The 12,486-nt window shown below is 51.2% G+C and overlaps 2 protein-coding genes across 2 annotated transcripts in view; both read right to left on the bottom strand.

Annotated features, from left to right (window-relative positions):
* Positions 1–4,804, bottom strand: part of RRP7A (ribosomal RNA processing 7 homolog A (S. cerevisiae)) — a 156,215-nt gene extending 151,411 nt beyond the window's left edge. Inside the window, exons 1-3 of the mRNA XM_011998286.1 lie at positions 4,688–4,804; positions 2,979–3,121; positions 725–850 (exon numbers count right to left, since the gene is read on the bottom strand). Of these exons, the coding sequence (XP_011853676.1) occupies positions 725–850; positions 2,979–3,121; positions 4,688–4,760 (342 nt within the window). The 5' untranslated portion in view covers positions 4,761–4,804. The remainder of the gene's footprint in view (positions 1–724; positions 851–2,978; positions 3,122–4,687) is intronic.
* A 1,649-nt stretch (positions 4,805–6,453) lies between these two features.
* Positions 6,454–12,486, bottom strand: part of LOC105552582 (polymerase delta-interacting protein 3-like) — a 13,677-nt gene continuing 7,644 nt past the window's right edge. The window contains exons 3-4 of the mRNA XM_011998290.1: positions 9,131–9,197; positions 6,454–8,707 (exon numbers count right to left, since the gene is read on the bottom strand). Coding sequence (XP_011853680.1) covers positions 8,530–8,707; positions 9,131–9,197 — 245 coding nt within the window. The 3' untranslated portion in view covers positions 6,454–8,529. The remainder of the gene's footprint in view (positions 8,708–9,130; positions 9,198–12,486) is intronic.

Here is a 12,486-nt window from a genome sequence, read left to right as displayed (position 1 = left end):
TCAGAGGCTGGGGGCGCCTCCGCATGTCTGGCACAAGGTCTCCAGGCCCGCCCTCAGCCTAGCCGGTGGCTACACCAGGGGAGACAGTGCTAGGCTACTCCTGAGCCCTGGAGAGAACCAGAGGCCATCCCATAACCCAGGTCAGGGGCAGCCACACTTCCAGTGATCCTGCTTCTGCGGGAAGTGACAGCTGTTCCCAGCTCTTCCTCAGGAAGAGGGGACACACAGGCTGCCTTTCTTCCAGTCACAGGAGGGATGCTGTGACACGCAGGGGTCGCCCTGGGCCAGGGCAGGTTTTTGGAAGCCAGGCCTGGGCACACACCATGCCAGATGCCACTGTGTGGGGAGGAGGTGTGGGCTCCAGGGCCACTGGGAAAGCCGTGAAGAACAGTGCTCCTGCAGACCCGGCCCCTAAGCCTGGGGAAGGCGCTCCCTCAGCGGGGGAAGCAGGAGGGCAGCCGGGGGAGGCCCCGCAAGCGCCCAGCAGAGACGGTCCCTGAGCATTAACACGGGATGGAAAAAGCCAGGCAAGAAGTGCAAGGATGTGGCAAATCTGGGAAGGAATTGCAGGCTTTGTCACCTGGACAGCCTCCTACACCACACACGGTGAGGATGGGCTCAGGACCAGAGAATGCTCTGACGTCCCACTGCCAGCTCCCCCAACACACTGGGGACAATGCCCCACCCCCCTCACTCTAGCGGAACCCCGTGCTTGGCGGCTCACCGGAACCGGCTTGGGATGAAAAAACTTCGACTTTGACTCCTTTGGGCTCTCGGCCAGGTCCGGCTTCTCCTGCAACTCTACAGACTGGACGAGGCCACAGGAGGACAGGAGGCGGGACAGGCTCTCCTGCCGCAGGGAGAGGGAAGTCAAGTGTGAGCATCTGCAGGGGCATCCGAAAGCCTCCCTCCACCATGGGTGGCACTGCCAGGGGTCCAGCGCCCCTGAAGGACTCAGAGCCACAGCCACATCTACCCAAACTGGGAGTCTGTGGGCACCACAGCCTCCGACCTGTTCTGCAGGGATAATATGGAGGTCAATATTCCTGCTCTTTCTCTTTTTTATTTTTTATTTTTTTTGAGTTGGAGCACTGCTCTGTAGCCCAGGCTGGAGTCCTATAGCGTGATCTCGGCTCACGGCAACCTCTACCTCCGGGTTTCAAGTGATTCTCGTGCCTCAGTCCCCCGAGTAGCTGGGATTACAGGCGCCCACCACCACACCCGGCTAATTTTTGTATTTTGAGTAGAGACGGGGTTTTGCCACATTGGCCAGGCTGGTCTTGAACTCCTGACCTCAGCTCTGGTCTTGAACTCCTGACCTCAGATCCGCCCGTTTCGGCCTCCCAAAATGCTGGGATTACAGGCATGAGCCAGCGTGCCCGGCATATTCCCGCTCTCTCTCACTGGAGACAGGTAGGGATATTCTTGCTATTATTCTGATTTTATATATATATGACAAGTTTTACTACCTGAATCAGCAGTGGTGACCCTACGCTGTGACAGTCAGGACGGAGGTTGTCTGTCTGAATCAGCAGTGGTGACCCTATGCTGTGACAGTCAGGACGGAGGTTGTCTGTCTGAATCAGCAGTGGTGACCCTATGCTGTGACAGTCAGGATGGAGGTTATCAGTGGGGGTTCTGGGATGTGCTGCTGTGTCTCCACCTGGGTGCTGACTACACAGGTATGTTCTGTCTCTGGGATGCAACGAGCTGGACACTTGCCACTGGGGCCCTTCCCTGTACACATGCTGCACTTCAAAAAAGGTCAGAACTCACACCCCCTCTTCTACACGCTTCTTTTTTCCCTAAGTTTAGAGGATTCTTTTACAAATTAGAGTTTCTTTTTTGAAAACAAATCCAACAATTCTCTTGACCAGGGGCGGTGGCTCACGCATGTAATTCCAGCACTTTGGGAGGCTGAGGGGGGGCGGATTACTTCAGGTCAGGAGTTCAAGACCAGCCTGGCCAACATGGTGAAACCTTGTCTATACTAAAAATACAAAAATTAGCCGGGCATGGTGGTAGGCGCCTGTAATTCCAGCTGCTTGGGAGGCTATGGCAGGAGAATCTCTTGAACCCAGGAAGCGAGGTCGCAGTGAGCTGAGATCGCAGCGCTCCAGCGTGAGCAACAGAGGGAGCAATTCCCTTAGTTTTTGTAAAAAAAAAATAAAAATTAACAGTTGTGTTTGGATAGAACGAGAGGCACTTTTTATTTCCTTATACTTTCCTACTTTTAAACTATGGACACGTATAATCTCAAAGAAAACACGCAATTCAAACAACTTCGGGTAATACGTAAAAAAGCCTTGGGCTACTTAGGATTATACTTTTTCTTTTTTTTGAGACAGAGTCTCACACTATTGCCAGGCTGGAGTGCAGTGGCGGACCTTGGATCACTGCAACCTCCGCCTCTCAGGTTCAAGCAGTTCTTGTGCCTCAGTCCCCCAAGTAGTTGGGATTATAGGCGTGTGCCACCATATCCAGATAATTTTGGGGGTTTTTTGGGTTCTTTTGAGATGGAGTCTCACTCTGTCACCCAGACTGGAGTGTAGAGGCGCAATCTCGGCTCACTGCAACCTCCGCCTCCCAGATTCAAGGGATTCTCATGCTTCAGCTTCCTGAGTAGTCAGGACTACTGGCGTACGCCATCACGCCTGGCTCATTTTTTGTGTTTTTTAGTAGAGACGGGGTTTCATCATGCTGGCCAGGCTGGTCTTGAACTCCTGACTTCGGGTGATCTGCCCCCTTCAGCCTCCCAAAGTGCTGGGATTACAGGCATGAGCCACCATGCCTGGCAGGATTATACTTTTAAAGACATCTTTGAAAAACCCGTTTCCTGACTGGAGATCAAGGTAGCCCTCTGGACACTCTCCTCTGGGGCTCCCATTAGCTGTGTCCGTCTCACCACCAAGGACTTGGTGGAGGCCAAGGGAGCCCCCACCTAGAGCCCACAGGTCCCCTCCCAGACACTAGCTCACCTCTGTGCAGTATGGGGGCACATTGAGGACAAAAAGAGTCCTCTTCTGAGGCCAGGTGGACTTGGTGCCTTGTCGAACGCCGTGTGCTCTCACATAGAGGTAGTGAGAAGCCTGCTGCTTTTCGGAGAACTTGATTGGAATAGCTGGAAAGGAAATGGGAGGGGAGGGATGGCCAGGCTACCCTGAGCTGAGGTCAGCAAGACATTCACACAACTTCCTTTCTCCACATCCCTGTCTAGTCCTATCTGCTCATCAATCCATCCATCCCTTCACCAACCCCCCGACCCTACCCTTTGGCAAAGCCTGTGCGGGCTCTAAGAGTCTGCCCAGGAGGGCCTCCCAAGGTGGTGCAGGGAAAGAGAAGATAAATGGGCAATGATTACAGATGGGGGTGCAATGAAAGGGAAGCTCGAACCCTGCGGCTCTTGGAGTGAACACCAAAATCTTAACCGTGGCTGGAAGCTCCGAGAGACCCTGCCTGCCACTGTGGCCTCTTCTCATACCATCTTCCCCCACCACCTTGGATTCTCCCTGTTCCCCTGGGTACACCAGGGCCTCACACACACTGGCCTCTCTTACCTGGCGCGTCACCCTCTTCCTTCCCGCTAACCTTCAGGTTTAGCTCAAACCTCGCTTCCTCAGGAGAGCCTCAGCGTCACCCCCAGCCCCTCCTGCCAGGTCAGATCCCACTGCCTATGCCTTCACAGCTTCTCTTAACAGTCTGTAGGCTATACTGATGAGATTCTTTGGTTAATCGCTGGCACACCCATGACTGTAATCTCATAAAGCTAGGAACTGCTTCTATTTTTCTCACACCTCCGTCAGACTACCGGTTGGCATAGAGCTGCGGTCCCTGAACTCAGGAAGCTCAGTTGCAATAACGGAGAAGACAATTACCAAGTAAGCACACAGCAAGCTTGTATCAATTATGAAAGAAACATTACAGGGTCATGGGGTGGCAGAGGTCTTCTTTCCATAGGCTCTCAGGGATGGCCTCTTTGAGGAAGCAACATTAAAGCTCAGACCAGAAACGCCAATAAGCAACAAATTGGCACAGCACGTGCAAAAACCCAGGGGGGAAAAAGCACCTTGCCTCAGAGAAACAGAAAGAGCTTTAGGTCAGCACCAGCCAGACCACGTGGCCCACACAGGTTAAGAAGTCTGCTTTTTGTTTTAGAAGCTACCTGATAAAGCCACTGGAGGGAATGCAGTGGATGTGGGAGCTATCGTGGGCGTGTGAGACATGATCTAAATTTTAAATGGACTTAAAAAGAACATTCTACCACATGGGTGGAGAACAGAAGCAGCGGCAAGATGAGAAGGAGGGCAACCAAATAGGAGAGCCCATAACAGCCCAGGTAAGAGCTGCTGGGGGCTGGACTAGGAGCAGAGACGATGAGAAGGGGATGGGCTCACCTGGATGAGCGAGTGTGGACGGAAATGGGTTTGCCCTGGGTGAGGGGTGGACAGAGGTGGGCTCACCCACGGGAAGCGTGGACGAAGACAGGCTCGCCCCGGTAGAGTGGGAAGACAGAAGAGCGCCTCCTGCGTCCTCCGAGCCTCACGACCTCCCGAGCCTGGGGCCAGGAGCCACCCGGGCTCACACCTAACCGTGCGGCCGCTCCTGGGGACCCTCGGCCGCCGCCAACCCCCAAACACCTCCTGGCGATGCCTGACCGCCCCCGGTCTCGCCTCCCGGAGCCCCTCACCTGCGTAACCCGGTGGGCTCGGGATACGGTCGTCCCGTTCCCGCGCCGGCCGCTTCTTCCTGCGCGCCACCATCTTGCCGCCCGGGAGCGCGGGGGTCGCCGGGAGTTGTGGTTCGGCGCCGGCGCGATCGCGTTTCCGTGGCGTCTGTCCCGCCCCCTGGCTCCAGGCCCGCCTCTCCGGCCCCGCCCGCCAGGGCCCAACCTTCATCAGCTCAGAGTCAAATCAGCGCGCCAAGTGGGAGGGAACGTCAGCGTTGACCCCGGCCAGTCACGAGTGCGAACTCAGCTTTCCACGCATGCATTCACACATTGAATAGGCACTGTGAGAGAAATCCAGGATGGCTGCTAGGTTTTCAGTCGGGGCAGCTAAGAGGATGGTGTTGCCATTGACTGAGATGGGGAGACTGCAGGAGAGGGGCCAGCTTGGGGAAAATCAAGTGGATCAGTTCTCTGTGGGCCATGGTGAGACGCCCATTAGGCCTCTCAGGGAAGATGTCAGGTGGGCAGTTCCACATGAGACTCAGTAGTCAACTTTTGTTTTCCTGCAGTCTCACTCTGTTGCCCAGGCTGGAGTACAGTGGCATGATCACAGCTCACTGCTACCTCTGTCTCCTGGGTGCAAATGATCCTCCACTTTAGCCTCCTGAGTAGCTGAGGTCATTTTTCGTTTTTGTTTTTGTAGAGATAGGGCCTCACCCTATTGCCCAAGCTGGTCTCAAACTCCTTACGCTCAAGTAATCTTCCTGCCCCAGCATCCCAAACTGCTGGGACTACAGGCATAAGCCACCATGCCCAGCAGATAGTCAACTTTTTTTCTTTTGAGAGTCTCGCTCTGTTGCCCAGGCTGGAGTGCAGTGGCGTGATTTCACCTCACTGCAACCTCCACCTCCCGGATTCAAGTGATTCTCCTGCCTCAGCCCCCCAGTAGCTGGGATTACAGGTGCCCACCACCACGCCCCTCTAATTTTTGTAATTTTTGGTAGAGACGGGGTTTTACCATGTTCGTCAGGCTGGTCTCAAACTCCTGACCTCATGTGATCTGCCTGCCTCGGCCTTGCAAACTGCTGGGATTACAGAAGTGAGTGAACGTGCTGGCCCCAACAGGCAACTTCTAATGTGGTGTGTCAAGGCTCCCAGAGAATGTTCCACACACAGAAAATGGGGAAGTGACAGTCTTTGAAAGCGTAGGCCCAGAAATGGCAAAGTCACATCTGGTCAAAGTAGTAACAGAGCACACTTGGGTTCAGGATGGGCATGGGACCCCATCTTCTGAAGAAAGGAGTATCAAATAATTTGCATCCCTGGAGGGGAGCAGTGGCTCATGCCTGTAACCCCAACACTTTGAGAGGCCGAAGCAGGAGGATCACTTGGGCCCAGGAGTTAAAGACCATCCTGGGTATCATATCAAGAACCTATTTTTTAAATAATTAAGTTGCACTCCAAATGTTGAAATCCCTGAAGATCAAAACCCTTGGCTGGGTGTGGTGGCTCATGCCTGTAATTCCAACTTTGGGAGGCTGAGGAAGGCAGACCACCTGAGGTCAGGAGTTCAAGACCAGCCTGTGCAACATGGTGAAACCCCATCTCTACAAAAATTAGCCAGGCATGGTGATGCACGCCTGTAGTCCCAGCTAATTGGGAGGCTGAGGTAGGAGGATTATTTGAGTCTGGCTGCGGAGGTTGCAGTGAGCCAAGATAGTGCCCCTGCACTTCAATCTGGGCAATAAAGTGAGACTTTGTCTCAAAATAAAAAGATAACTCAAAGGTAGGAATACCAAATGTTTATTCAGAAATGGATAATACATAATCACCCTTCGTCCCTTAATGCCTCTTCCTCTCCTTCTGCACGGGAGACACAGACGGGTAACACAGGGGCATGGGAAGTGAAGGAGGACACAGGACTAGCCCACCACCTTCTCTTCCCGGTCTCCCAAGATTACTGCTTATAGAGTGGAGGCGGCAAACAGGTCCCCTCAATGTACCAGATGGTCACCTACAGCACCAGCTCCAGATGGCCACATGGCTGCAGCTGGACTCAATCAAACTCTGTGACAACCAGAAGATCCCTGCTTTGGGATCAGAGGGAGGGTAAAGCCATGCAGGCAGGATATTTACCGTCCCCACCCTAAGCAGAGTCCAAGCACTGAGTCCCCTGTTCCCAGTACCTGAAAAGCCAGGTCCTACTGCCTTCTGGATGCTCTCTTGGGCCAGGAAGGGTAAAGTGTGGGAGGAATGTCTTCCAGCTGCTAACGAGAAGTCTGCACCCACTTGAAGGGGTTAAGAGAATAAAAAGCAGCATTCTTTAAAGAACTGGAAGTGGAGCACCACCAGGCCCCTTCCTTGGACTTTCCCGGCCTGGACAGCCTCAGAGTCTGCAGACTGAAGCTGAGTTCAAACCCTGGGTCCTTCCTGCCTGACTGACTGACCTCTGGAAACATGAGTCTCTGAGTTTTTCTTCACTGGGTCAGCCTCAAGCAAGTCTCGGGAACTCTTGAGTATCTCTGGCATGCGCCTTTCCCAGCACTTGCTACTGATTTTGCAGAGCTCCCAGAACTGTGCTCCCCAACTGGTTCCAGCTCTACCAGCCTGGATTCCCTTCATTCCCAGCAAACCAGCAGGGGACCACTCAGTGACACCAGGGACAACACTGGCCTGGTCATTCAGGGACTGCCCCTGGGCTCTATAGTTTTGTCCCAACTGCCTGTGCCTATACTGGGGAAACAGCTTGCCTGGTAGAGCTGCCCTGCTCCCTTGACTCCTCCTCTGCCAAGGCAGGAAAATAACCCTCTGGTCATGGATGGATGGGTCACTCACGTAAGTGGGAACAAACAGTGCCCCTTGGTGGCAGCTGGATATATGCCTCCAGGCACTCCTGACCACTGTCCTGTAGACAACTTAGGCCAGAAATGGAGAGCCAGGAGCAAACCGACCTCTTCCATTCAAATAAGCTCCAAACCCACAGCATTGCAGAATGGGAGGTTGAACCTTTGAAAGGCCCAACCAGAGGAGAGCTGGCAGCTGCACAAAACCAGGGTGTGATGAGTGCCAGGCGAGGTGAGAACCAGGAGGGCTCACAACACAACCCCCTCCTAGCAGAGACACCCAGAAGGGAAAGAGAGCTGGGGCAGGGCATTCAGCACAACTCAAGGAAAAGGGAAAGGTGAACTCTGGAGAACTTCCTCTGGGCGGAGACAGCACGGGCCTCCAAGCCAAGAGCTTGGACACTCTTCCCAGCGGTGAGCCTCATCCTGCCCTTGCCATTAGTGAGGCCTGGAGCCACTGGGGAGAGGACAAGAGGCCTGAGACCTGCTCCCCACCCAGGCACCTCCAATGACCAGGCAGAGGAGCGGCACAGCTCTCAGGCCGACCTGGCTCCCATGAGGATACCAGGGTTTTCCATCCCCTCCGTTGTCTGAAAAGCTTAATACACACAAAGGACAGGCAGCCCGTCGGCCCCTGGAAAAAGCAGGGTCCTTCAGACAGCCCCCGCCCTGCATCCCATGGGGCCACAAGAAAGCCACCCAGAGAATTCAGTGTACCATTTCCAGATAAGAAATCAGCTTGGGGCTGAGGCTGGCGGAGGCACACTGAAAAACACACGCCTAACTTGGTGATGAGATGGAGAAGAAACATACTACAGGAAACGTTAACGTACAGAGAAAGCACATGGCAGAACACAACACAGAAATGCGGGTCCCATCCAGTGAGGAAGCTCTTTACCCCTGGTGACCCTTCCCACAATCAGGGGTCTCCAGTCCGATGGCCCATTGGTCATAAGCTTTGCCTTGGGGAAACAGAGCCACCCTCCTCTGCCCCCACTTCCAGCTGCCTCACTCCCCTGCTCAAAGCTTGATTTTGAATTCTGTGGGCTGCGTGGTCACAGAGGCCCCTGAGGACTTGAAGAGTGCCTTCAGGATGGTGTCAGGGTCCACTTCGGCAGGGGGGTTGGAGGAGGAGGCAGAGTTCACCCTGCGAGGCAGCTCACTCTCCTTTTTCACCGATGGGCTGTCACTCAGCCGCCTGTGGAGAGCAGAGAAGGATAAAAAAAAAAAAAAACCTAATTGGGGAACAAAAAGAGGGGTAGCATCTGGCTCTGTCTCCATCAGAGCCAATCATGAGGTGGAGTTCTGTGTTCCTAGGATGATGATGATGCACACAGCTGGGAGACCCAAGCAGCCTCCCCTCCACCTTCCACTCAGATATTTCTAAATCAGAAGGCTGAGAACGAGATCATAATGCTAGCCCCTGTAGGGTCAATCCCTGGGGAAATGACAAAGCAAACCATTTTGGTTGAGTTAAGCATTTGAAACAACCAGCTGCCATTAGAACAAAGGAAACGGGATGGGGGGATGAAGGGGAGCTGTGATGCAGGCAGTTTACCCATTAGAATAAAGAGAGATGGACGGAGTTCCCTCTCCCCAGCACCCCGCCTTTGGAACTCACAGCAGGATGGGCTGGTCTGAGGTGATAACGTTCCCATTCATGTGAAGGTTGCACTTCATCGGCTGCCCTGAAAAACCAGAGAAAGAAAAAGGCTCTGCTATGAGACCTCAGCTCCTCACACAAGAGGACAAGGGCTGTACCTCCATTATCAACGGTCAAAACACCCACCACGGCGGTTCTGGCTCCGCAGATGGAGACCTGGCTGCTAGGTTCCAATCAAGCCAGACACTAAGAAAATCCAAAGCGTGAGGAAACCTCAGCAATGGCGCACCAAGAGGCAAAGTGGCCACAAACCTTGCTTCATACAGGAGGAGATGAGTGAAAGTGAAGGAGAAATGAGACTCAATGTGAAGCCATCCAAGTAGTAAGGGAAAAGGTTTATGCTATCAAATTCAGTGAAAAGATGATCAAAAGCATTCGTACAGGCTTCTACTCTATCTACAAAGGATGAAGCACTAGGAAGACCACACTCCCACTGTATACAAAGCACAACGTGTGTAATGGTAATAGCACAAAAAAGAGGAAGAAGAAACAAGGCCATTTGGGAGTAACATTTCCATATCTTACTCGAGTTAAGTTAGTGAATACATCATGAAAGGAATTAAAATATTAGGAAAAAAATGTGAAAGAAAAGCCACTGAAGAGGAACAAAAAGGTAAAATGCGGTCAGTCGCGGTGGCTCACGACTGTAATCCCAGCACTTTGGGAGGCCAAGGCGGGCGGATCACGAGATCAGGAGATTGAGACCATCCTGGCTAACACGGTGAAACCCCGTCTCTACTAAAAATACAAAAAATTTGCCAAGCATGGTGGTGGGCACCTGTAGTCCCGGCTACTCGGGAGGCTGAGGCAGGAGAATGGCGTGAACCTCGGAGGCGGAGCTGCAGTGAGCAGAGACCGCGCGCCACTGCACTCCAGCCTGGGCAACAGGGCGAGACTCCGTCTCAAACAAACAAACAAACAGAAAAGTAAAATGGAAGAAACAAACCTAATTATCAATATTAAATATGAATGGCTTAAATAATCCAATCCAAAGACAGATTGTCAGATTGAATTAAAATAAAAAAAAGACACATTTTTCTTTCTTTTTTTTTGAGATGGAGTTTCACTCTTATTGCCCAGGCTGGAGAGCAGTGGCACGATCTCAGCTCACGGCAACCTCTGCCTCCCAGGTTCAAGTGATTCTCCTGCCTCAGCCTCCCGTTTAGCTGGGATTACAGGCATGTACCACCATGCCTGGCTAATTCTGTAAAGTAGAGATGGAGTTTCCTCATATTGGTCAAGCTAGTCTTGAACTCCCAATCAGGTGATTCTCCTGGCTCAGCCTCCCAAAGTGCTGGGATTACAGGCGTGAGACACTACGCCCAGCCTAGGAAACACATTTTTACAGTCGATGAGAGAAAAAGATTGAAAGTAAGAGTGGGCCAGGCATGGTGGCTCATGCCTGTAATCCCAGCACTTGGCAAGGCTGAGATGGGCAGATCACTTGAAGCCAGCTGATTGAGAGCAGCCTGGCCCGCATGGCAGAAACCCCATTTCTGCTAAAAATACTAAAAATTAGCCAGGTGTGGTGGTGCGCGCCTGTAGTCTCAGCCACTCAGGAGGCTAAGGCACGAGAATCGCTTGAACCCGGGAGGCAGACGTTGCAGTGAGCCAAGATCATGCCCCTGCATTCCAGCTTGGGTGACAGAGTGAGACTCCATCCCAAAAAAAAAAAAAAAAAAAAAGCGTGAACAAAGATATATTACCCAAACAGCAACCCTAGGAAAGCTGGTCTTTTACTTATTAGCTATTAGTAATATAAAATGAAATAGACTTTAAAACAACAACAAAAAAGTTACTAGAGGTAAAGAGGGATTTAAATTTAATTAAAGGGTCAATTCATCAGGAAGAATATAATCAAACATATATGCAAGTAACAACAGAGCCTCAAATATATGAAATAAAAATACACAGAAGTGAAAAGAACAGACAAACAGTAATAAAGATCTTACCGAGCGCAGTGGCTCATGCCTCTAATCCCAGCACTTTGGAAGGCCTAGGCAGACGGATCACTTGAGGTCAGGACTTTGAAACTAGCCTGGCCAACATGGTAAAAACCCCATCTCTACTAAAAATACAAAAATTAGCTGGGCGTGACAGCGGGCACCTGTAATCCCAGCTACTTGGGAGGCTGAGACAGGAGAACTGCTTGAACCCAGAAGGGAGAGGTTGCTGTGAGTCAAGATCATGCCACTGCACTCCAGCCTGGGCGACAGAGGGAGACTCAGTCTCAAAAAAACAAAACAAAACACTCCATATTTCACTTTCAATACTAGATAGAACCAGGCAGATCAACAATGAAACAACACTTGAACAACATGACAAAGCAACTAGACATAATAGACATGTACAGAACACTCCACCCACAACAAGAAAATCCATATTCTCCTTAAACACTCAAAGAAGAAAAGAAAATCTGGAAAATTCATGAATATATGGAAATTGAAACAATCCTAAATAACCAGTGGGTCACAGGAGAAATCACAAGGGAAATTAGAAAATAATTCAAGATGAATGAAAATGAAGGCATGATATGGAATGCAGTTAAAGCAATGCTTAGAATATATAGCTGTAAATGCACATATAGTCATGTACCATTTAACCATGGGAATACATTCCAGAGTGCAGTGGCATGATCATAGCTCACTATAGCCTCAACTTTTCAGGCTCAGGTGACCCTCCCACCTCAGCCTCCCCAGCATCTGGGACTACAGGCACACGCCACCATGCCCAGCTAATTTATTTTTTGAGACAGGGTCTTGCCACATTGCACAGGTTGGTCTCAAGTTTCTAGGCTCAAGTGATCCTCCTGCCTCAGTCTCCCAAAGTGCTGGAATTACAGGCTTGAGCCACCACACCTGGCTGTACAGCATGTTACTCTACTGAGTAGGCAACTGTATTTGTACATCTAAACATAGAGAAAATACAGTAAAAATATGGTATTATAATGTTATGGGCCCACTGTCATATATGTGGTCTGTTGTTAACCAAAAAGTCCTTATACAGCGTATGAATACATTAACAAGCAGAAGTAAAAAAACCGACAGAATGGGAGAAAATATTAGTAAATCACTTATCTGATAAAGGACTTAAGAATATATAAAGTACTTTTACAACTCAATAATAAAAAAGAACCTAAAAGGCAGACAAAGATTCTGTACTGGCATTTCTCCAAAGAAGACAGCCGGGCACGGTGGCTCACGCCTGTAATCCTAGCACTTTGGGAGGCCGAGGTGGGCGGATCACCTGAGGTCAGGAGTTTGAGACCAGCCTGGCCAACATGGTGAAACCCCATCTCTACTAAAAATACAAAA

The sequence above is a fragment of the Mandrillus leucophaeus genome, unplaced genomic scaffold (assembly GCF_000951045.1).
Source record: "Mandrillus leucophaeus isolate KB7577 unplaced genomic scaffold, Mleu.le_1.0 Scaffold565, whole genome shotgun sequence".
NCBI classification, from domain to species: Eukaryota; Metazoa; Chordata; class Mammalia; order Primates; family Cercopithecidae; genus Mandrillus; species Mandrillus leucophaeus.
Note: the sequence above shows the minus strand (reverse complement) of the source record. Positions and strands in the feature narration are given on the sequence as shown.